Below are 25,398 nucleotides of genomic sequence, written 5' to 3'. Positions count from 1 at the left end.
TAAATCACCCATCATGAAAGGGGCAAACGCATTGAAAGAGTCTTCAAAAAGAATTCACTGAAGCCCAACACAACCTCTCACAACAACGCCAGCTGGTGCACTGATACAGATGGGTTCCTAGCATATCACCTAGAGAGGGAAGCCTGTGCTACAAGGGGCCTGACCTTCAGAAAATATTTCTGCTTTTTTGGGTCCCTGTTTATATGAATTTTGGGGGACACAGTTCAGCCCATACATACTCTGTTCCTCTCACTCCCATTCCCCTTTATCTGAGTCAGTTGCCTTTTGTCACTCTTGGGGTCATAGACTCTGCAGCTGGACCCAAGAACGTAGTAGAGCCCAGAACCTGCTGCTGCAACATCACCCTTGGCTCCCCAGGGTCCCCAAGACTGACACAGAGTTCACTCTGCTTCTTAGAGCTGTGCAGTCAGGACAGGGGAGAGGCCTTCCGGCCAGCTGTCAGCCTCTCCTGCTGTTTGGATGTACCTTCATTTTCTTTCCCAGTTTTCATATGTTGAGTATTCAGCTGTCAAAAATCGCATAGACTCTGGAGCCAGACTGCCTGGGTTCAGATTCTGCTCTGCCGTTTCTCAGCATGTGAAGTCCTGAACTTACTTTATCTCAGTTTTAAATTTTACAGTGGAGGTAGTAATACCTCTAAAGTTCTTCTGGGTCACAGGATAGGGTGCTGCTAGTTCATTAGCTGTTTAGGACATCGAAGTGCCATAAACTTTCACCTATAGGGACATTCTGAGCACCGAAACCTGACATGAAGGAAGTGAATCCAGGATCTACCCTTGGCCTTAAAATATTTAAGATGCCAGTGTAAGCTTATCTGGTGATCTTTGCTGCTTTTTTCTGAAAAAGGAAAGAAGTGAAATAAAATTCAAGTTGAGGTTTCTAGCTATGGTGGCTTCTAAGTGGAGGTTTTTATTGTGCATCTATAAATGCACGTAGGACGAGGGGCTAGCATCTTGGTTGATTTATCTAGTTAGCACTGAGTTCAGAGGTAGGGCATTTGCTCCCAGAGTCTCCCCTGAGCTGTGTGACTGGGGGCAGCTCACAGCACCGTTCTGTCCTTGTCTCTGAAATGCCGCTCACTGCCAGCTGCCTGCCTGGCAGGGCTGCTGGGAGGCCCGACTGCAGAAACTTTCTCCAGCCGCACTGGGTGGGACGCAGGGAAGGGGGTTGGAAGGTTATGCCTCCATTCTGATGTGTGTTCGGGGTCTGTTTGGTGGTCATGAGAGCTGCCACATTTCTGATCGTTTTTCTTACTGCAGGTCATTTCATGGGCAACAACAACACAGTGCTCGAGGTTTTGCGGTGCGAAGGCTATGAGGTAGAACACGTCCCTGCTGGACGACCCATCAACAAGTAACCTTCCTGTGCATCTGTCCTATTGGGGAGCCACTAGGGAGGCCTGAGACCCCTGCAGGGCTGCCTGGGCACCAGGGCGGGCTGTATCCTGAGGGGCTCCAGCTTACCTCAGCACGGCATGACCGGCCCCCGACTCGCCCCCTGGCCTGGGAGAAATGGCTCCGCTGTGTCCCTTTGTGGCTGGGGCTGTGTCTGACACAGGCTGGCTGAGCTGTGTGGGCTGCTTATACAAGAGAAATTTATTTTCTCACAGCTCTAGGGGCCAGAAGTTCCAAATCAAGGTGTTGTCAGGTTTAGTTTCTCTGGAGACCTCTCTCCTGGCTTGCAGATGGCTGCCTTCTCAATTTGCCTTCACATTGCCTTTCCTTGATGTGCACACAGCCCTTGTGTCTCTGTGTCCAAATGTCTTCTTCTAAGGACACCTGTCAGATTGGATCAGGGCCCACCCTTACGACCTCATTTTAACTTAACCACCCCATTAAAAGCCTACACATACAGTCACATCTGAGGAACTGGTCATTAGGGTTTCAACATGAATTTTGGGGACACAGTTCATCCCACAACACATCCTCCATTTTTTTTGCCCCCACTCCCTCCAAACCTTGGTCATCAGCACCACCCGCCCCCCTTGCCGAGACCGCAGCTGAAGTGAGAATACTCCAGGAGGAAAGTGCCTGTCCCCTCTGCTGGGGGACGGAGAAGGGCCCAGCTGTCGGGACTGCCGATGGCCACTCTTCTCCAGGTGCCGTCTGCCTCTTGGGAAGATCTGCCTTCACCCCAGGTCATCTCAGGCCCAGCCCTCACTGTGCCCTCTCACTCCAAAGGGGTCACCGGCAGCCCAGTCTCAGTTTCCTTCTCACCATGGATACACCCTGGGCTGGCCTCACCCCTGCCTTTCTGCATAGCCCATGGTCAGTGTATCACACGGCACCTTCTAGATCACGAAAGCCCTCTCCTGAGAGTTGCCATCTTTCACTTTGACCGGGGCTCTGGCTTCCTCCACTGAAGCCTCTCTGGAATCGGTCCCTCTTCCCCACTCGCATGGCCATCACTCTCTGGTCCACTCTTTCCCTTCCTGTGGGACTAATCTTTGGAGTGTCCCTGACTCAGAAACTTTCAGTGGTTTCTCACTGTTCTTTATCCAAGTCCAGTTTCCTCATGCTGTCTTGGCGCACAGACTCTGTCTTTCCCAGCACAGATATGCTTCTGGCCTCAGAACGCCCACGTCCTGGCCACTGCCTCTGCACCCTTGCTAATGCTCTCCTCCTCCTCTGAAGTGCCCTTCCCCTCTCCCTGTGATGGGGAAAATCCCGACCCTCCTTAGTTCAGCTCTGCCTGGAGCTCAGGTCTCCACCCTCCTCTCCCTCCTGTTCTTCTTCAGCTCTGGAGAGCCCAGCCCTTTGTAGTTTTCTGCCTGTTTTGAGGGGACTGTGGTTTTTTTCTCATCCATTGGACTGTGTGCTCCAGAAAGCAGGGTGGGCTGAGTCCCCTGGTCACTTCTCAGCCCGCAACCCAGGCTGATTGACCAACAGGGGTTTGATACGCTGTCCTTGGCCATGCTGGAGAAGGCCCTGCCCGTGTGTGTGTGTGTGTGTGTGTGTGTGTGTGTGTTGCTGGTTGTTCTAGGCTCCCTAATTCTGCCTCTAAGCCCTGATACCTGTCCCTGGAGGAAGAGAGGTCAGGAATCAACATTTAAAAAATATCTCCATGAGATTCTGAGGCACCGTGAGGGCTGAGAACAAGCGCTGTCATCAAACTGGCTGCTCACACTTTGCAAGGAAAACAACATTTATTCATCAATTTTCAGGTGGCAGCCAGGCTCACAGAGACTCTCAGTTAATCCTCAGAACCAGTCTGTGAGGTGGGTGTTTCTCCTTTACTGATGAAGAAACCGTGAAAGGTCATATTAGAGCCAGGATAGAGTTTGGACCCCGCCACCTGCACAACCCCTCTCTGCCCTTTCTTCTCCCTTTCTTTATGCTCCATCCCCTTTGTCTTTGTTCATACAGTTTCCTCTCTGGGGATTCATTCACTGCCTCTGCCTCCAATTCTATCAGAGTCTGTGAGATCCAGGTAAAATGCCACCTCTTCCTCACTCTTCCAGCCTGGGCTCACCCTCTTGCATGATCCCAAGGAACTTGGTGTGTGCTTCTGCACTACCTATCCTGATACCCAGCACACAGCGTGTGCTTTGTTCAGGGAGCGTCTAAGACCCTTTAGTGGTGAACTTGCCTGCAGTGCTCCTAGGTGTGGCCACTAGGAGCATGAAGTCTCCACAGGAGCTCCTGTTCAGGGAGGAGGAAGGGCGAGCGGATATGGGCCTTGAATAGGGGAAATGCCCACAGCGAAGGTAGTGCTGAGGAGGACAGGGCAGGGGCTATGGAGATACCTGTTCCTTCTTTCTGTCCTCAGCAGCCACATGCCAATCCTTGAGGATGATCTGGATCATATGGAACCTGAATCTGGGGCAGGCTGGTATGGGTGGGGGCAGGAGGGCTGCTGATTGGTGACCTAGCTTACTCCAGGCCCTGCAGCCCCGGGTGTTGGGGTAGGGCAGTATCAGGAAGCCAGAGGCGAGGGCAACTGGCAGCCACTACTGTCCACCTGTTAGCAGATTGGAATACATAGGCATTGCTCCTGGCTGTGAAGCTGCTGCCCTTCCCTGGGCATAGAGATGGCAGGGATGGGGGTCCTATTTGGTGGAGGGTTTAGCTAGTAACACCCCCTTCCCAGGATAATGGATACTGTATTAATGTGTGTGTCTGTGTTTTGCTGCCATAACAAATTACTATAAACTCAGTGACTTCCAACAACACAGGTTTATTGTCTTAAATTTATGTAGCTCAGAAGGCTGACACAGTTCTCAATGGTCTGAAATCAGGGCGTTGGAAGGGCAGCCTTCCCTTCTGAAAGCTCTGGGGGAGAATCTGTTTACTTGCTTTTTGCAGCTTATAGAAGCTGCTCACTTTCCTTGGCTTACTTCCCATCCCCATCCCATGTTCAAATCCAGCATCATTGCATCTCTCTGACTATTCTTCTGTAGTTACATCTCCCATAGACTACAGAAAGGTTCTCTGGTTTTAGGGGCCCATGTGATTAGATTGGGCCCCCCGCCGTCCCAGATACTCTGGGATAATCTCTCATCTCAAAGTCTTTAACCTTATCTGCAAAAATCCTTTTCTCCGTATAAGGTGACAAAGTCACAAATTCTGAGAATTAGGATGTGGACATCTTTGGGGGCCATTATTCTTCCTATCACAGATACCAATGAGGATCTGGCATATTTCCCTTTGGCCACATAGTGGGGCGCTCCTAGGTTTTGGTCAGCTCTGCTGGGGTACATGCATCACCAGACAGAGGGATTGGGAGAAAGGGGAATGCACATGAAGTGTATACTGTGTGCTCAGCCCTCTGTGAAGCATAGTGCATGGGCTGTTTTAATCCTCACAGTAACCAGCTGAGCTATGTCCACTTTACAGAAGCAGCAGAGGCTCAGCTAATTATCTAGCCCAAGGCTCCAAATCTGACTCTTTCTTGGGCACCACATGTCCTTTTGTGGGTGTGACCCCAGGAGAGAGGCCATCTCAATGTGGGTGTTTCTTTCTTGGGGATATCTGTGGAGTGAGTGGACTATGTGAAATGTAGGCAGAAAGCAAGCAGTCTGTCAGCACAAGTGTCTATACTGTTACTGAAATGGCCACGGGTCAAGCCTTCATGAGTAAATAGATGTTTAGCTAAACTTGTGTTTAACAGCTGGAATTTTCTGTTCCTGGCAGAGAAGCAGCCACCCCTACCATGCTAGGGACCCTCAGGCCTGTGGCTGAGCCGTGTGAGCATTTGTTTCTAGGCTCTCTCCCTGGAGATTACAGCGACACTAGTCTTTACTTTTCATAGTTTCCACAGTGAGAATGGATTAGCTTGATAACCTGAAAAAAATCTCAGTGATGAATGTTACTTGAAAACGGCACTGAATCTTGTTGGGGCTTAGTGCAACTCAGTTTATTTTCCTGGTCCTCCGTTTCCTCCACTGTAAAATGGGTGTTATGATTCCCCCAGATAGCAAATGCAAGAAAGATGAAAGCAGAAGCAGTAAAGCTCATTTTTATTGGATGGTTCAGAGTAGGGGCCTTTTTTCTTTGCCATTTGAGGAATTCCTTCTTTTACTTTTTTTTCCCCAACCTGGTTCTTTCCCTTTTTTGTTTTTTATCTTACACCTCCCTTCCTCACACAGGGCCATGAAGACCAACTGACCTCGCGGCTCTGGCAGGTTGTGGGGCAGGCCTGTGAGGCCTGCTCTGGCAGGTGCAGAGTGGCTGCGCTCTGACCTTGGCTGGCCTGCTGCCCCCACACTGTTGGAGGAGGCATGTGGCGCACGGGCACATCCGCTGCTCCCTTTCCTCAGGTCCCTCGCTGCCTACATCAGTGGGCGGTGGGATTGACCTCTAGTGACTGGGATTCTTTACTTACTGACCCCTCTCCTGCCAACCCCTGACAAAAGTCATGTTGTAGGAAGAAATTTTGTCATTCTAATGGATTATTTCCTCACTGGAAGAGTCTTGGAGGGACAATAGTCATGCTTAGGGGAAAACTAAAAACCAGTTTGAGTTTCTCATCAATTGTGAAAAACACATGTTCGCTTTGGGAAAGGTGGTTTACAGTCAGACCTGGTTAAGGCGGTTAGAAGCCAAGCCCCAGGAACCCTCCCTGGGGATGGAGTGGCTACCAGCAGCCGAAGAGCTGAGAAGAGCCCTTAAAAGGGTACATGAGGGATTAACAGGGTTAGGGCCACTTCAGTTGTTCTAAGGAAATTGCATTTAAAGACCTTCACCTCTCTTTAAATGCTGTAATTTTCTGGGACTTTCTAGAAAGCATTGGCCCATCTAGGGGAGGGCAACAATTACATGTAGCTAAAAAGAAATCTTGTATTTCCTGCGCAGGGCTGGGAGATTTGGAGAATACGGCGAGGGTATGTGATCAATTGGGTGCTTTGGAGAACCCTGCCCTCCCTCGCTGGCCTGAACTTTCACATTACCCGTGAGGTCCCGAGCCTTTAGGTGGGGAGGTGGGGAGGGTGCCATGCTGTGGGACCTGCCCAAGCCCTTCTTCCTTACATCCCCATTTACAGAGAGAGGAGTAAAAGCCCCTCATCGCCGCCCATCTCCCCTGCCATCTTTGCTCCGGAAGTACCTGCCCTGGAAGCATCGGTACCGGAAACTGTGTCTGCGGTGCACTCACTGTTGCCGCCCCACGTGTCCCTGCCTGGAAGTACCAACCTGCTAGGCCAGGCAAAGAGGAAGTTCCGGAAGAAGCGGAGGCGACCCCAGCGGAGGCAGCAGCTCCGGCAGTTCCGGGACGTGTGGGTCGGACTGGAGGAGAGGTGAGGCTGCTGGGCCAGGCGGGCCAGGCCTGGCAGGAGCCCATCGCCTGCGGCCATCCTTACCCCAGGAGTATGGGTGGGGAGCAGCTCGGGAATGCTCTCTGCCTCTGCAAGGGGTAGCGTTTCAGTGCTCTGGTGAGAATGGAGCTGCACCTTCCCCATGGCCCTGGGCAGTGTGGTATTCTGTCCACCGTATGTCCACAGAGATGAATCCGGATTAAAGGTAGTTGCTTAAAGCCAGGGAAAGGGTACCCTGTTTATCTTTGTTAACAAATGGTGGTGGTGGCAGGGGCATGGATGGGTCTGTTCAAAGTGAACAGGTAAAAGTAGAATAAGGGTGGCATAAAGGTTGTGAAGAACTTGATTTGCTAGCCCTTTCTCCATCACAGATCAAGGAGAATTTCAGAGGTTTACAGTCCTGGAAGCAGCTCTGTAGGAATGGGCGGTTCAGCCCCCACACAGGGAGCGTGATAGCCACAGAATGCATGCACTCTCTGAGATGCCTAGGGGGTGGATCAGAGTGGATCTAGGAGGTGGTGACCTAGCCTAGTCTGTGTGGCATAGGGCTGATGGGAGAACTGCATCCGAGAGGCTTGGGATCCAGGATCTAATTCAGTTCAGTTCAGGAGGAACTAACTGTTCCTCCTGTGTTCCTGCTGTTGTGGCTTTGGAGTGAACCAGACAGACAGTGGCCCTCTGCCTTCATGGAGCTCACCGTCTGGGGAGAAAGCCGGATTTTGAGCTGATTATCTGCAAGGCAAGTAAGTGTAGGTTGCTGTGGGCATGTGTGTGTGTGTGTTGGAGGTTACTACTTAACTTGGGGGTGGGGGTGGGGGATGTTGCATAGAAGAAGCCTAACAAAGCTGACCCCAATGCATAAGGCTTCTGAGTCTGGATCAGGAGATTCAGGGACCCAGTGCCTGCACAGGTGCACAACAACAATGAATGAATGAATGAGTGAACAAGGAAGGAAAGAGTTTCAGGCTGAGGAAGCTGTGTGAAAACCTGGTGTGGAGAGAGCATGCCTGGTAAAGAAATCCAGATAAAGTGATTCTGGTTGGAGTCTGGGAAGTCAAGAGGGAGTGTGGTGAGATGGGTCCAGGACAGTGAGCAGGTGCAGTGGCTGTGTCTTATGCCTGAGGGAAGAAGGGAGCCACAGAAAGGCATGCAGTAGGCACCCAATGTGCTGTGGGATTTGGATAGAAGTTGGCAGCCAAATGGGACCTGGAGGTCAGGGGCAGATTGTTTTGGTGTCCAGGTTGCCCATGGTGCTTGACTCTTCAACCACTCTTCATTGATGGAGGGATAAATTGGTCTGTTTAGGACATTTTTCAGTCTGGACCATTTTTTTTCGAGGTGGCCATGGAGTTGGGCCCTTTACAGCTGAGCTGAAAAAGACCAGGTTGTGGGCCCCTCCGCTCATACTATCTTGACCTGGGATGTCTTGTGTGGTGTTCATACCAGACCTGAGCTGGGGGAGGGGAGAGAGCCAGAGACCCAGAGAGGACTCCTCCTGGCCTGGCTGTGCCTCAGTGTATGGTCATTAAGGAGGGTCCTTGCCTGAGGATACCTAGAAGCTAATGATAAGCGAATCTAAATTGGGCCTTCTTACACCTAGATTTTAATAACTCTTGAACCAAGAACCAAATAGCCAGGGGGGGATTGCCCAATCATGTTAGTCTCAGTGCTTGCTTTTGGTTTGGTTGTAGCAGTGGTAACAAGGGCCAAAGACACAAGAAACTTAATGCAAAGACCATTCTGGCCTTTGAAGAAGGGAGACGAAGTGAAGGTGTGCTGGCCCTGGGGCCTTGGAGCATCCAGAGGCCCCTGCTGTGTCCTGAGACCCCTTTCCTTTGCCTCCTAGTGCTGTGGTGCCACAACTCCGGGTCCCTGATCTGGACAGGCACATCTCTGCTGAGCTGCAGTCCCCTCAGCCTGGACTCTCCCACCGCCGCCAGATGGTGGCCAGCAGTGCCTCCTGGTCTCTCTGGACTCCTGTGTTTTGGGTGTTGGTTCTGGCTTTCCAAACAGAGACACCCCTCCTGCAATGATTGGAGGAGCCAGGCTAAGACCCTGACCCCTTGGACTGAAGGATGACCTTTCCTGTCCTCCATGCTCTGGTCTAGCCTTGACAGGCCCAACCCAGAAGATGTTCAGAATCAAAGTCAATGTCGATTCTTCTCTTTCCAAGGAATGACTTTTGGTTATCCAACAATGCTTGGAGTAGTGTACAGTTTGTAACATAGTGAGCTGTATGAAAAGAATTAATCATAAATGAATTCTGTGAAAATAATTAAATACCAGTTTTTGTGTGTAGACTTTTCCCCACAATGTGTGTATGTCAGAGAAACAACTCCTTGCTCACAGCCTCTGACACTATCACTGCTTCACTCCTGGGCCTACTCCTGGACCTGCCTGCAACTTTGGATGCTGCCCCACCTTTCTGTCCTCCTGCTGCTCTTCTGTCCATTTGCTCCTGGTTCTGGATGCAGGGGAGTTCGTAGGCCATGGGGCCTTAGCTCCTCTCCTCTCTGTTCATGGTCTGGTGAGTAGGGTGCTTCCTGTATGCTGACAGGTGCTTTCATTATGAGTAATATGTGGCTGTGTCACTGATGTGCTTGTCAGGTGTGATGCCAGAGAGTGGTTTTCATATGCTCCCCTCTTGCCTATTTGTTTACTTATTTATTATATGTGTGTGTCTTTTCCAAAGAAATCTTACGGGAAATCTTTATATAAAATGAGTAAGGGTAGAACTGCCTCAGTTTAGTCTGAAATGGGAACTTCTAGTCCTGCCAAGTTGACCTAGGCCCCCCTCCCCCAACCTCCCCCCGGCTCCCACCGTGTTTCCAGACCAGGGTCTCCCACCTGTGGTAAGGTTCCCTTATGTCCTCCTGGGCCTCTTAGTAGCTTGCAGCCAAGAGGGTCTTCCCAGGACTTGGGTGGGACCACTAGGAAGTAGGTGCCTTTGTTCCTAACCTGGTTTAGGTTTAGCTTGATTGCCTGGGCTGGCAGCTCTGTGGTCTTTCCTTCTTTCCCAGAGACTTTCTTGTGTGTTCATTCTGGGCCCAGAAGATTTTTGAGGTCTCGTGGAAAGAGTGGTGTGATGGTCCTCAGGATCCTCTGTACCCCCTGTATTACAGGGGTAGGAGGGCTGAACTTCCCCAGATTCTCTTGCTATTATTACTAAGATTCTTGTAATGAGGTATACCTATGTGAGACCAGAAGGCAGAGAGGGCAGAAGACCTCCTTCTTCAGTGGTGGTGGCAGTTATGTGCGGGGTCCAGCAGACACAAGTCTGTAGCTCTGCATCCCACTGTTCAGTCACCTGCTTCACGAGCCTGGTGAAGTTGTGAGTTGTACATTTTCCTGCAGCTTTCTGACCTTGGATTACAGCTGCTGTGGTGTCTAACATCAGCCTCTGGCTTCTGTAGCTGCAGCCATTCCCAAAGCTTAGTGCACCTGTTCCTGCTTGAGATACGTGTAGTGCCTGATGCCTGCACTGACCTCGGAGTGATAGGGGTGGTGCTCCCTGCTGCTCTGTGCCCTGAGTCTGTTCTTCACTTCGATAGGTGTGGGGACGAAGGTGGGGAGGTAGAGGTAAAATGGAGGGTTGGATTACTATAATTGACCTGGTTCCTCCAACTTTCTGTAAGGGGGTGGTTGGCTTTCTCCAGAGGCCCACGTCCTGCTTAGGCATTCCCAGGCTCTTGGCTCATGTTATGGCCGAGGGCAAGCAAACAGACCCTTATTGGCAGGGGTGACACAAAATGGTTTGCGTCACTCCTTCGCACTGGTGCAACTAACCCTGCTTTTGAGGCGGCAGGGTCAAGTGCACCTGGGCGGCACTTGGCCATTGTTCACATGGGTTCATCCTAACGTGGAAGGGGAAATTCCTCGGAGCTGGGCAGGACCCACCTGCACTTTGCTGAAAGCACAGGCTCTTCTAAGGATTGTGATATGGCCACGTGGAGTCGGGGAACTGGTGCCCTGGGGCAGGGTTATCTTCCTCTCATTAGCTACCGGTTGTCAGGGTCACTGCATCAGTCTCCCATGATGAAGGCTCTGAGTCTTCAACTTCATCTGGGGCCAGGTGACTGAAGCATATACCGGGCCTCTCATGTGTGAAGAAGAAGGAAGCCTGTGGGTAAGGAAGTGCCGAGTTCTGGCTGCCCCTGGGGGCCTCCCAGGTGACTAAGGGGAAGCTGCCTGGCTCTCATTTGGGGGAGGGGAGCAGGTTTAGGAGGTGGGTGCTGAACCCACTGCTTTCACATCAGAGCTTGAATTACCAACAGAAGGAAAAAAAGACACTTTATTTTGGATTATAACAGAAATAAAAGCCACATTTACTACCCTTAAATCAGATCAGAAGCAATGCTGATTTGATCACATACAAGTTACATAGACCCTTTTCCCTTTCAAAGATCTCTGGCTGCTGCTTTTTCAGCACTGAGGTGCCTGCTTCACTCGCTCAGCTGGCAAAGCAAAGCTGACCCCTTGGCAATCCAGTAATCATTGGGCCTCTTGGACGGTAAAAGGACAGTCACCACAAAGTTGGTTGAATGACCTGGTTAAGGATACAGGGGAAAAGGAAGGGTCATTACTTAAAGAATAACCCCTTAATACAAAGAGTACATTACTTGGAGTCAGGATTCTGTCTCCAAAGATGATGGGCAAATAGTCCTCTATGGACTTCAGTTTTATGTTCTATACAGTGAAGATGTTAGAACAAATGATCCTTTAGGGCCTGTCTAGCTCAGACTTTGTGTAACCATATGTATTATCTTTTAAGTTCTCTGCATTCTGGGAGCACTGGATTAGAATCAGGCCTAAGCTTTCAGTGGAATGTAGTTGATAGGCTTGGCATCCATTTATTTGTCTGTCCATCCGTCCATCCATCCATCCATCCATCCATCCATTGTTCCACTCCACAGTTAGGCACTGGGGCTCCTGAAGTGACTAAGGGTAGCCATAGATATTGTGTCCCAGCTCTGTGACACCTGAAGAAACTTTTGCAGTTTCTTCATTCTGTGTGAGGGGGCCAGGACCACGGTGAGAAGAGGGTCCTGCCCTCTACACAGGAGTTGCTATTTCTGGCAGTACATTCATTGCAAACCCTATATGCACACAAGTTGGGGGATTTGGTGGTGTCCCCAGGAGAGGACCCCTGTGTCTGCCCTCTCCTTACCTTTGCCTGCCATTCCCTGCATGGTGCCTTGGCAGGTGCTTGAGTGATGTTTTATAGTACATATGCAGTCTGTATATTTAACCATGAGTTTGATTCAGGATTCAACTAAGGTTCATACCTTACAATGGTGATATGTATCTCAAATCTCTTTCAATTGGTAGCTTACCCCTCCGTTCTTTTTGCTACCCCCTTGTAATATATTATTTGAAAGAGGCTGTTTGGCCTGTAAAGTTATCCAGAGTCTGGTTTTGCTGACAGCATCCCTGTGGTGATTTTAAACACATTCCTCTATCTTTGTAAAGGGGTGGTTAGTACTAGAGATGTGATCACATTAGGGCTTGAGCTTTTTGGCAAGAGTACTTTATAGGTGGTGTTTACTTCCATCAAGAAGCACTTTGTGTCTGATTGCTTTTCTTTTTGGGGATGTAGCAGCTGTTGATGATTATCACTTAAAATCATGATTTCATTAGGGATGAAATACAGTGATGATTAAGTATATGCAATCAGCCTGTGATTTAATTTTTGTTTGTAATATGAGATAAGGATGTAAATTTGAGCCCTGGCTGGTGTAGCTCAGTGGAGTGAGCTCGGGCTGCGAACCAAAGTGTCGCAGGTTTGATTCCCAGTCAGGGCACATGTCTGGGTTGCAGGCCATGGCCCCCAGCAACCTCACATTGATGTTTCCCTCTCTCTCTTTCTCCCTTCCTTCCCTCTCTAAAAATAAGTAAGTAAAGTCTTAAAAAAAAAAAAAGGATGTAAGTTTGGTACAACCAATTGTCCCAGAACCACTTATGGAGTAACTTCCCAGTTCCCGAGCAGTTTTGAATGATGTTGCTATTCTGTGTCGAGTTCCCAGATATGCATAGTGTGTTGCTGTACTTCCTGTCTAGTACCTTTGGTGATCTATTTGTTGAGTATTGTTCCATTGCAACATCATTTTAATTGCCACCTTATCTTGGTTCCTTTTGCCAAAAAGACAGAAGTCCTGTTGGAATTGTAGCCAATAATAAGACCAATGACTCAATTAAAAAATGGGCAAAAGATTTAAACAGACACTTTATCAGAGGAGTTATAAATAAGCCCCAGAACAGACGGTTAATGTCATAGATCTATCTGTCTACCTCCTTCCCTCCCTGTCTGTCCTCTGCAGGGCTAATCACACTAAGCGGTGATGAGCCTGTGGGAGCTGGATACCTCGCTCACTGCTAGTGGGGATGTTGAATGGTAGGCAGGACATTTTGGTAGCTTCTTGAAAAGTTAAACATATACTTACCACACAATCTAGTCATTTCATCCTCGATATTTATCCAAGATAAATAAAAGGATATGTCCACACCAAAACTTGCACATACTATTATTAATTCTAAAATATACCTTTTAATACTTTTTAGATTTATAATAGGAGTAGGCCATCAGGCATGTGATAGGAGTGTCTATTTTAGTGCTATTCTGTATGTTGCCCTTAAAGAAGATACTTTAACTGAAATTTTATTAGAAAAATAAATATCACCAGTATCTATATTCTCCATGCAAAAGGGAAACTTTTTTAGTTCGTCTGCCTTCCCCCATCTCCCGTATTTTCCTCATCTGGAAATTTAGTTCCAAATTATTATTCACATCATTTTATGGTAAAACTTTTAAAGATTTAACTGTGTGTGTGTATGTGTGTGAAATAGGGAGTTGGTGGTGATTAACTTAGAGCCTTATATGTCCAAGACAGTCTTTATCACACTTTTCTTTTAGACAATAATTTGGTTGCATTTCCCATTTTGGTTCAAAGTTGTTTTGTTTTGGGCCTTTGAAGATACTTCTGTCTTTTGACATGCAATGTGGGTCAGGAGAGCTGTCTGGGGTCCGCCTGGTGCTCTGGAATTTAATCTCATCACGTTAATATGTATTACCTCTTCAATTTGAGGATTTTCTTTTCCTCTGATAGTCTTTTTTAAAAAATATATTTTATTGATTATGCTATTGCAGTTGTCCCATTACCCCCCTTCATTCCCCTCCACCCTGCACACCCCCTCCCACCCACATTCCCCTGCTTTAGTTCATGTCCATGTGTCATAGTTCTTTAGCTTCTACATTTCCCATACTATTCCTGCCCTCGCCATGTCTATTTTCTACCTACTATCTATGCTAGTTATTCTCCGTACCTTTTCCCACCTCTCTCCTCCTCCCACTCCCCTGTTGCTAACCCTCCATGTGATCTCCATTTCTGTGGTTCTTAAGTATCACTCTGACAGATCTAAGTTTCTCTCAAAAAATGGATGGTTTGTTTATGTTTTTAAAAATTACCCCTGACAGGACTTTGTGAGATCTCTTAATCTGAGGACCCAACTGTGTCTTCTTTTCTGGGAAATCATTAGCCATTATTTTAACAAATATTATTACTCTTCCATTTTATCTACTTTCCCTTATATTGCCTACTAGATAAATTTGGAAATTTTGGCTTTTTCTAGTGTCCCTTCTAAAAAAATTTGCATTGCGAAGTATTTTGAGGGATTTCCTCAGCTCATTCTCCTTGCTTATTCTTCAGCTGTCTACATTCAGTTCATTAGCTCACCTGTTCATACGGCTTTCTTTCTGTCTGGTTCCTTTTTTCAGGGCTGTATCTCATTATCAGGTCTACTCAGATTTCTCTTTTTGCAGCATGGCATTCCATTTAATGATTTATTTTTAAGTCTCTTTGATGAGTCTCAATGGATTTGGTGAGATAGAGTTTAGTGTCTGCTCAGTCCATTATTTTAAAATTAGAAGTCACTGCCCAATAACTCTATTTTCTACTCATTAGACTAGGTGAAACAAGTATTAGTTTCTTAAAATATTAATCCATACTGCATATTAAAATAGAATTTACAACATCTATAAGTTTGTATAAGAGGCCTCATTTTGATCTTAGCTAATTGGCCATTTAATCTTGGTTAAATGCTGTGCTTAAAGCTTAGCGCTTGGGCTTTGGCTGTAGTTTGCATTTGGTCATTATTTGTATCCATGGTAGAACATCCTCACCTGTGGTTGAGAGTGTGCCTGCTCGGGCCCCTGTTTTATAAAGTGGGGAGTGGTAAAGCATTGGGGTTGGCTCATAATTTCGTTGAGGTTCAAAATGCACCACAGGCAGCTCGGGATTCATCTGTCCAGGCAATGCGTCTTCTATCACCATCTCATTATTGTCCCATCGAGAAGCATCCATGAACATTCCGTGAACGAGAACGCCGTCTTCAGGGGACGGCAACTGAAACATACCCAGAAGTTTACAGCTGAGTGGCGGAGAAGGCGATGAGCAGCTGTGGGCTGTCTCCCCTTCCCCATGTCCTCCTCAGTTCATTCTAAGAACCACACTATAGATTGCTATTATTACTCATATTCCAGAGAGGAGAATACTGAGGATTTGAAATGTAAAATAACTTGTGTCTCAATCTGACACCAAATCTCATACTCCATCAACATGTCTAATCAGGGATGCCCCTGGAAAACCCATTCGTGGGCTTCAGACTACCTGATACCACGATGATGACTTTTCCCCTTCTCAAGGGAAGTGGATGGGAAAAGAGGGCTATGATTATCATCAGTTACTTTTTTAGCAAAGTCTTTCAAGGATATGGGCACAGATCCGAGCAGAGTGGATACTGGGAGAGTTACCCAGGAGCAGTTACTCACTAATACCATGATATCTCAAGGCAGGTTTAGTTAATTATAGCCACTCACCTGAACTCTACTGACTGGTCAGTGAATACGTTATTGGCTAGAGCGATCTGGAGCAAATCTTTGATTTTATGGCACATGCAAAAATTATAAGGCCCACTGGGGTGGACAGGTGCTTTGAGGCAAAGGCTCCCTTCCCCATCAGTATCTTGGTGCCTCTGAGCTGGGCAGCTCTGATTGGCAGCGCTAGTTTGCATCCCTGGCTGTATACCGGCATTACCAGGGGGATTTTAAAAAATAATGATGCCTGATGTGTTGGTGTGAGCTAACTGGGGCATGGCCAGGACATCAGGATTTTTAAAAAGCCTTTGGTGATCTTAACCTGCAGCCAAGTTTGAGAATCACTAGTATTCTAGAGCAGTGGTTCTCAAACGTAGGTGGTCCAAGAACCCCATGTAGGACTTGTTAAAGTATACAGATCTGTGGGTGCCAGCCCAGAGTTTCCGATTCAGTAGATCTGGAATGAGTCCTTGGAATTTGCATTTCTTGTAAGTTCCCAGGTGATGCCCATGCTGTTGGTTTGGGAACCCCACTTGGAGAACCTCTGCTTTGGGGGGATAAACTGTGTGAGCAAAGAGTTTAAACTGCATCCTTAGTGCATTCCTATTAACTCTTTAATGTATGTACATAATGTAGAAAGCTAGTGTATCAATTCTGTTAGGAGACAGCTGAATGAATGATGCAGATAATTCATCTTGTACTAATATTACTGTGTGTTCACTATGTGTGGGTCACATGACATTCATGTACACTGCATGACAACTCTGAAGGTGGTGGCACTGGCCCCAGTTTAGGGACGGGAACACTGAGGCGTGGACATGATAGCAGTTGCTCTAGCACACATAGCTGGGGAAGGGGAGCGTCAGAATTTAAATTTAGGCCTGCCTGGTGCTGAAATTCTTGCTTTGAACCTCTTGCTATGTTGTATGTGCAAAGAGAAAGTTACTGTAGCATCTGTGGTATTGTGATTTATAAGAAAAGTATATATTTGGTTATTTAGATAAGCAGGATATTTTTCTCATATATATTTGGTCTTCCTCTGTGGTTCTGACTCACAGTTCCCAAAATGCTTGGGATTTCCTAATGTCGGGAGTGATAAGTGTCTCTTTTGTTACGTTAATGAAGTGGTTTTTGGATGGCACCTAAGGATGGGGACTGGTTGCCAGTGGGGCTGATCAAGTGATTACAGGGTTGGAACTTTCAGTGTAACCCACCCCACCTCTGGGGAGGGGAGAAGAGCAGAAGCTTGAGTTTGGTTACGTAAGGCCAATGAGTCAATCACTCATGACTATGCAATGAGCCTTCATAAACCCCTGAGAGGGTTTGCAGAGCTTCAGGTTGGGGAACAGCAGGTTTGGGTACAGTGGCGCACTTGGTGCGCATGGAAGCTCTGAGCCCTTCCCCCATGCTTTACCCTGGGCGTCTCTTCCATCTGTTTTTGAGTTATATTCTTTTATAATAAACCAGTAATTAGTTAAGTGAAAAGTTTCTCTGAGTTCTTTGAGCCATGTTAGCAAATTAATTGAACCCCAGTATGAGCCTGTGGAACCTCTCACTTAGAGCCAGCAATTCAGAAGCACAGGTGACAATGTGGGCTTGAAGCTGGCATTTGAAATGGGGGAGGGCAGTTTTGTAGGACTGAACTCTTAAGCTATGGGATCTGATGCTGTCTCTGGGTAGGTAGGGTCAGAACTGAGTTGAGTTGTAGGACCTCCAGCTGATGTTTGAAAATTACTTGTTGGTGTAGGAATCCACGCCCCCCCCCCCCCACCAATGTTGGGTTCAGAACCAAATTAGTTTCTGAAGAAATAAAACAGTATTACTTTAAAAAATATTTCTACAAATCAAACTAGGCAGTTCCCATCTAGTCATTGCTACTTGGGGGGCTTGTCCTGGGGGTGTGAACCCCTTCTTGCCCATCCTGCTCCACATATGGGAGGCAGGAGGGGCAGTGGAGGCTGGCCCAGGCAGTGAGTGACAGTGGGATGGACACTGCTGCTTTGCTGTAATGACAGTCAGGGAGATGATACCTCCAGGTCCATGGGCAGTTCTTGTCCAAACTTCACTTTCTTGGCAGCTTCTATAACTGTGGCTTGATCCCGATAGGTAGGAGTCATGTTGTACTTGAAACTCAGCTCATCTATAGGCAAATTGTATTTCCGAGCATGATTTTGAAGAGTTCCTATAAATATAAAAAAAGTCAGAAAAATGGGTCCTCTGAACAAGACCTCTACTTCCCAAATACAGCCCCCACTTGCCCCAACCAGGCTGCTCTACCATTAGAGATCTTCTGCTCCGTGGAGGAGACTCAACCATTAATACCTTATTCTGGAATAGTTCACTGAGACAGGAAGCCCATGGGTGATGTTGGGAGGGGTGGGGCCCACACCTGTATTGTGGCCCTGGTTGGGAAGAGAGGGAAGATGACTAAGTTTGAAGTGCACTGCTCCGCCCATGAGGGAGACAGTCCAGTGAGGGAGCTTCACAGCCCAATCTCCCCAACTGGACAGTCTGGCTCAGCTCTTCTTGTATGGGCTGTTTATTAGGGATTCAGAATGAGAAGGATGAAGGGCTCAGCTAATTAGCATCTAGTAGCCCAGAGGCCCTGGCCCACTCTGGGGCTCTCTATCAGGAATCCTTGGAATATCCCCCTCCACCTTCTGGGGTTAATGAAGGGACAGCAAGAGTATTTTTTAGTTAACTGTAATTAAAAAATAATTTTTCTAAAAAAGGGTATTTTTTTTTAGAGGGAAGGAAGCTGCTTAGAGCTGGGGCCACAGCAGGTGGAGAGCATGCAGTGCCCTCCAGCACAGGCCATGCAGGGAGCTGGGGCACACTGTGTGTGTTCACAGGGGCAGCGGTGCTTGCACTGGTGTCACCGGAGAGGGGCAGGGGTTGGGTTATGGGGAGCATCTGCTGTTCCTGTCATCCTTTTTCCCTAGCAAGCGAGGGAGAGTCGGGCCTTATACTTGACTTCCCCATGATCAGTGGCCTCATGGTTAGGCCATTAGCAGCCATGTCATTTAGCTAGTTCCTAGAGACCCAGTGTATGACAAATCATGGCATTCCTGTGAGGCTTTTCTGTAGGGAAAGCACTCGTACCTGTTAGAAATCCTTGAGGAAAGAAGAAACCAGAGATCCAGAAGGATTTAGGCTGTCCTCTTTTGAGCCACAGCTAAAGGAGAAACATTACACCAAATAAAATGTACTGTTTTTCTGAGATAGTGTTTGTCATTTAAATCAAAGTCCTATTCTGGGGGCCTCTCAGAAGGCAGAATCTACACCAGTCCTGAGTTAGTCACCAGCCCCATGCTTATCACCTGCCCCGTTCCACTTCCTCACCCACCAGCCTGCCCACAAACCCAGAATCTGGTTGTTACAGAGGGCATAGGAGAGGGAGATGGCAGCGAGGTCACACCTGGCAGTTAGGGCCCATTTCAAATTGGTCCTGTACCCCATGGTGGGGTCCTACGAACTAGATCTGAAAGTCCAAGGGCATGGAATTAAAATGGGATGTTGGGATAGGGCCTAGGACAGACTACATTATAATTAGTGTGAGATGTTTAAAGTGATGCCATTCTGAAAATTTCTGTTTCTTTGGGCTCAGATGATTCCTCAAGGATTACTGATATTTTAATTAGCTAGGGCTTCCCAAGGAGCCAGCCGTGTCACTGGATTCATCAAACCTCAGAGAAGAGCATTTTCTTACATCCACAAATGCAGTCCTCAGAATAAGGTCTTTGACCCATGATCCTAGTGGTTTTAGGGATGGGTAGGCTGTGTTGGACCACAGGGAGGGAACCTGGTTGTTGAGGAAACTGTTGTACACCTTTTCCATTTCTTCAGACATCACCACAAGTCCAGCGATGGCTTTGTCGAGCGTTTCTAGAGAAGTCTGAAAGAACAAGAAAGGGTGATGCCCTTCACAGATGTAATTAACAAATAGGAATGAATGATACCCATTTGTGGTAGCAGGTGCTACCTTGGGCTGAAAGGCCCTCTTGCTGGGTTCCATCCTCTCTGCACACCGTCTGCTGGGTCAGACCCTCCAACCTTTCATGCATTTACAACACATAATCATGGAGTATAAGATCTGGGGTGGGGGTGGTTCAGGCGGTTAGTAGCAGAATCCAATGAAGTGGACAGAGGAGAAGGAGACACATCCCTAGAAGCCTAGAGAAACAGTTTTGTACAATGCTGCTGTTCAGCTGTCCTCCAGGCCGAAGGAAGAAGGGTCTGATGAGCAGTGATTTGGGAACCATGGAGGAGGGGTGAGGATGTGGGAACTACCTCATGCTTTGGGCCAACTTTGCCAAGGGGGGTGCCCACAGAAAAGGGAGATTCTTAGATGAGACCAGTCCTTTAGCTGATATCAGAGAGTCTCTGTGTACTGAAAATACTTCGTTATGACATGTCCTGTATCCTCCCCTCACTTCAATAAAAACAGAAGCCAGCAGTGGGCATGAAAGTACAGGGTAATGTTTGCCACCTGGGTGAAGATGAAGGCGAGGCAGGTATATTGGAATGGCCCTCCTGGGTCCCAGTGGTGTGAAAACTACTGCCATATATTAGACAGGTATTATAGGAAGGTGTCAGAGGCCAAATTTATGTTGATTTTAAAAACAAAATAAGGCCTAGGACCACATGCACATAGTTCTGGAGACAGGCAATATGGGGACAAAATAAAGCTAGTTATCCTTCCATTCCTGCATAGAGTTATGCCTCTCCTCCTGCTTCTTCACAAGAGGCAGTGGCATAAAAAAAGAAAAGCTTAATTAGATTTGCCCTTGTGATCCGAGGTACCATTTGCAGCAGAGTACAGCCAGAGGCTGTAAGTCAGAGCCAAAACAGTACACTGAAAATGGAAAGGCAGCAGAAAACCAATCTACATGCAAGAAGATTGCTTAAGCCAGAGAGATGAAGGGATCAGGCTGAGTGCCTCGTAGTTGTGCTTAATGCAGACAGAGGTCACATTGTAGCTGATTCTCCCAGAGGACACAGCTAACACAGAGATGGATTCTATGGGACACAGTGCACCGCAAAATGTTCTTTCCTGTGGCTAGGAGCCAAAATCACAGGGTGCCCTCCTCTGTCCTAGGACCTGTCCTGACTACAGTTCTATCACTACCTGGACCAGGAGAGTGAGCTCATCAAGATGGCAGCTCTGAGGCCTAGGTGCAGCCACCTTCCCATAGCTTTCCTACTGTCACCATAGCCCTGTCTTGCTGTTTGTTCCCTGGGACAGAGCCAGGGAAAGGCAGGACTGGTCAGAGGTCAGGGTGAGGAAGGTCCTGGTGCAGGCCAGTGTGCACTGTGGCCACCACACCTCCCTCAGATGGGAGTGCTCTGCTCTGATTTCTGCTTGCCTTGCAGGCTGCTGCTTCCTAGGCTCCTTCCCCTTCTACTTCCATGAGGTGAATTTCTCCATGATCAGTGGACATTACTGTTTGACCTCAAGAAGTGACCATGGAGAGACCAGAGAGGCACATTTGTTCACTTGCACATTCAAATATTCATGGAAGACTTAGTGTGTCAGGTACTAGGGAAACAGAGGTGACTAATAATACCTGTCCTCCCCCCCCCCACCCTCAAGAAATTGATTTTCCATTGGGGAAACCTTACCCATGGAAGGATAATTATAAAGCAATGTAAGTACAGTGATAGACACAGAACCAGAGATGATGGAGCCCTGAGGAAGTGCTCCTAAGTCATCCGGTAGTAGAAGGAAAGTCTGGTGTTCTAGGAAGATTTTATGGAGGAAGTGATTTAGACTTGTCTGTCTTCAAGTGGGTGACGTGGAAGAGGCAAAAGATGAGCATCATCCATGTCTTTTTCTTCCTTTGAACAACAGTGTCCCCTCCCCCTTTAGTTTTAGCTTAGCACAGAGCAATTCTGTTTCTTAGCCAGGTTTGCAGCTGGAGTGTGGCCATGTGTCCAAGTTGTTTGCAACTTCTGGATCACATTTTTATGGGAAAGCTGCTTTCTCTCTTTCCCCTCACTGACTGGCATAAGGGGACAATTGGAACAGCAACCTTAGATCCAGAAGTGGAAGCTACCTGATAAAGCTGGAGCCAACCCTCCAGCTGGGCTCCCTGGTTGAGCCTGGAAAGCAAGATCAACTACCTGCCTGAGACAGGACTCCCTCTGGGCAGTTAGCTGAGAGACAAAGTGAATTTCTGTCTTGTTTTGGTTGCTGTATTTGGGGGTCTTTATCACAGCAGATTAATCATTGTCCTGATTCACTCAATCTAGAAGATGATAAGCCCAGACCTGGCAACCTAGCCTGCTGACACTCGTGTATACTTGCCTAGATACCATAGTCCTAAAGTGAGGACTCAATACATTCAGCTTCACCTGGGTCCCCCGAACCCACAAGCCCAGCTGTTACCAGCCAACCAGCAGCATTCAAAGACTTTGTTTCCTAATAGGGGACAGATGGCCTTTCGCTTTAAAAGATTTACTTCATTCAAAAAGATTTATTTCTGGTCAAGAGGGAGGAATAGGTAAGCATACTTCACCTCCTTATGCAACCACAGAAAGAATTACAACTAGACCTCAAATGAAATAACACCCAGAGCCATCAGAAAATTGAGCTGTGTGGAAGCCTGACAACCAAGGATTTAAAGAAACCACATTCATCCAGATGGGTGAGGGGCAGAGATGCAGAGATGAGTGGAGAGGCACTGTGGGGTGTTGTGGAGAGGTGATAGTGTCAGAATGGGCAGTCCCACATTCATATGTGGTGGATAAAAATCAGGAGGGATACCTCGAGAGTGAGTGATTCCAGTCCCAAGCCAGACCACAAAGCCCTGGGTTCCAGCACCAGGAAGATAAATCCTGTAACTTCTGGCTGTAAAAACCAGGGAGGGTTGGGGTGGTAGAAGACACTGCCAGATTTTCAGGAGACTCTGCTTAAAGGCCCTGTATGGACTTAAAATGTATGCAGACCCATTCCCTCTGGATTCAGCACCAGGGCAACAACTGGAAGAGCGCCAGTTGCATAGGGGGAGCAAAGGAAGTGACTGGAAACAGGGCTAGTGAGTGCTGGGCAAACCTCCAGAAGCCAGGCAGTGGCATTGTCCCCTCACTTTGTACTCCCCCTACACAGAGCCACAAAGTAGTGAAGCAGAATGCCTGGGTGATTTTCCTAAGGCTTTGACCCACACAATTCACAGGTGCCTTTTCTATAACAGGCCACACCACTAAGACAGGGAGTCACAGCAGCTCTACCTAATATACAGAAGCAAACAGAGGGAGGCTGCCAAATTGAAGAAACAAAGAAATATGGCCCAAATGAAAGAACAGAAAACCTCAGACTAAGCCAAATGGAGATAGCCAGCCTATCAGATGCAGAGTTCAAAACACTGGTGATCATGATAGTCAAAGAACTCACTGAGTACGGCTGCAACATAAAAAAGACCCAGGAAGAAATGAAAGTTACACTAAGTGAAATAAAAAAAAATCTACAGGAACCAACAGTGGAAAGGATGAAGCCAGGATTCAAACCAATGATTTGGAACATAAGGAAGAAATTAGCATTCAACAAGAATAGCAAGAAGAAAAAGAATGAAAAAATCAAGGATAATATAAGGAACTTCTGGGACATCTCCAAATGTGCCAACATTTGAATCATAAGGAAGCCAGAAGGAGAAGAGGAAGAGCAAGAAATTGAAAACTTATTTGAAAAATAATGAAAGAAAACTTCCTAATTTGATGAAGGAAATAGACATACAAGTCCAGGAAACACAGAGTCCTAAACAAGTTGGACCCAAAGAGGAACACATCCAGGCATATCATATTAAAATGCCAAAAGTTAAAGATAAAGAATTCTGAGAGCAGTATGAGGAAAGGAGAGCTACCTACAAAGGAGTTCCCATAAGACTGTCAGCTGATTTCTCAAAAGAAACTTTGCAGGCAAGAAGGGACTTGTAAGAAGTAATCAAAATGATGAAAAGCAAGGACTGACAACCTAGATTACTCTAAATGACAGCAAAGCTGTCATTTTGAATGGGAGGGCACATAAGAAGCTTCCCAGACAAGGTAAAGCTAAAGGAGTTTGTCATCACCAAGTCATTATTACATGAAATGTTAAAGGGACTTATTTAAGAAAAGAAAAGAAAAACTATGAACATTAAAATAGCAACAAATTAACAACTATCGATAACTGAATCTACAAAAACAAACTAAGCAAATGACCAGAACAGGAACAGAGTCATAGATATGGAGATCATTTGGAAGCTTATCGGCTGGGAGGGGGAAGGGCAAAAAGGAGTGGGAAAGGTACAGGTATTAAGAAGCATAATTGGTAGGAACAAAGTAGACAGGGGGATGTTAAGAATAGTATAGGAAATGGAGAAGCCAAAGAACTTATATGCATGACCCATGGACATGAAGTGAAGGAGGGAGCTGCTGGAGGAATGGGGGTACTGGGCAGAAGAGGGTAAAGGGGGAAAATTGGGACAACTGTAATATCATAAACAATGAAATATATTATAAAAGAGAATTAACTTACCTATCCTCCCCAGTCTTATCACTGAGCCTTGACTCTGTGCTCGGTATTTGGTTCCCTGCTTGATGGTAAGACTTTTCCTGTTAATGCTTAATATTTGGTCTCTAATAGCTTTTGTGTTTCCCTTATCAAAGTCATGCACATAGAAACCAGAAAGGTGTTTAGCCATCATCATACATTCAAGACCATCTAGAATGAAAGCATTCCTGAGCATAAGGCAAAGGACCAAAGAGTTGTTCTTAAGTTTTAGCTGTAGTGCGGTTATCTGGGGGGGTTTATTTAAAATCCATATTCCCAGGAATTTCCAGTAATTTCCTCTCAGGTCTGGAGTGGGACTGGGAGTCTACATTTCGAACATGTGGCACAGTGGATTCGAATACAGGTGTTTTGTGACACACACTTCGAGAAATGCTGGTTTTCACAGTCTTCGTAAAGACTGCCCTATTTTTAATTTTTTTCTTTCTTTAATTGTTTTTCAAGTATAGTTTTCTCCATTTCCCCCCCCACCATGCCCTCTGTGCACCCATCCCCACCTCCTACCCTCAAACCTACCCCTTCTGGCTTTGTCCATGTGTCCTTTGTATATGTTCCTTGATGACCCTTATTAAATGCAAACTAGAAATCAGGAACAAGAACTGAGTCTCTCTTATTGAATGCTTAGGTCTCTGATCAAATTCCGAGTCTATCAATGGTAATTCTAAGGGTGTAAGGATAATGAGGAGACCAAAGATTTGTAATGCCCTGTATTCGCAAAGCCATTATTAGAGAAAGGGAATGTGGAATTGTTAGGGGAGGGTAAACTCAATTTTTAACCAGTTGGGTTTGAAGAGTTGTTAGCCCATTCAGATGGAAATGTTGAAGTGATAGGAATGGAGAACTCTAAGCACACGTATGTTATTACATAATTCTCTACACAGCTTTGATTCCCCACAGCAGTGATGGCAGTGAGCATGCGTACATGTATTAACTTCAGCAGATTGTTGAACCGGTCCACTTCTTGTCCAAGAACGGTGGTCAAGGAGTTAAGGCGTCCTTGAGAATCCTTGATGAAAAGGCTCTCAGAAGCACTCTCCATTTCTAGTATTTCTGAAACAGAGAGAGCCAGTTCCTCAGGTCAATTGTCACTGATTTCTGTCCTCATAACATTTCTGTTGTAATTTACTTTGCTTAACCGTTCTTCAAACCAACTTCTCCTGAACCTGGGCCTGGGCCACAGGTGGTAAACACAAGGCCCATGGGCCGAATCTG

At 46.9% G+C, this 25,398-nt stretch overlaps 2 protein-coding genes across 3 annotated transcripts in view; one reads left to right on the top strand and one right to left on the bottom strand.

The window, feature by feature from the left end:
* The window catches only part of TRABD2A (TraB domain containing 2A), a 66,525-nt gene extending 56,972 nt beyond the window's left edge, over positions 1-9,553 (top strand). Inside the window, 3 exon segments of the mRNA XM_036029962.1 lie at positions 1,281-1,374; positions 6,503-6,754; positions 8,619-9,553. Of these exon segments, the coding sequence (XP_035885855.1) occupies positions 1,281-1,374; positions 6,503-6,754; positions 8,619-8,805 (533 nt within the window). The 3' untranslated portion in view covers positions 8,806-9,553.
* A 1,496-nt stretch (positions 9,554-11,049) lies between these two features.
* The window catches only part of DNAH6 (dynein axonemal heavy chain 6), a 259,454-nt gene continuing 245,105 nt past the window's right edge, over positions 11,050-25,398 (bottom strand). For both annotated transcript variants that reach the window (XM_036028222.1, XM_036028224.1), the window contains 6 exons: positions 25,109-25,236; positions 19,351-19,536; positions 18,744-18,816; positions 17,672-17,823; positions 14,949-15,171; positions 11,050-11,318 (listed from right to left, as the gene is read on the bottom strand). In XM_036028222.1, the coding sequence (XP_035884115.1) occupies positions 11,215-11,318; positions 14,949-15,171; positions 17,672-17,823; positions 18,744-18,816; positions 19,351-19,536; positions 25,109-25,236 (866 nt within the window). In that variant the 3' untranslated portion in view covers positions 11,050-11,214. The remainder of the gene's footprint in view (positions 11,319-14,948; positions 15,172-17,671; positions 17,824-18,743; positions 18,817-19,350; positions 19,537-25,108; positions 25,237-25,398) is intronic.

This window comes from Phyllostomus discolor, chromosome 6 (genome assembly GCF_004126475.2).
Source record: "Phyllostomus discolor isolate MPI-MPIP mPhyDis1 chromosome 6, mPhyDis1.pri.v3, whole genome shotgun sequence".
In the NCBI taxonomy this organism is placed as follows: Eukaryota; Metazoa; Chordata; class Mammalia; order Chiroptera; family Phyllostomidae; genus Phyllostomus; species Phyllostomus discolor.
This window is presented reverse-complemented; position numbering and strand designations above follow the sequence as displayed.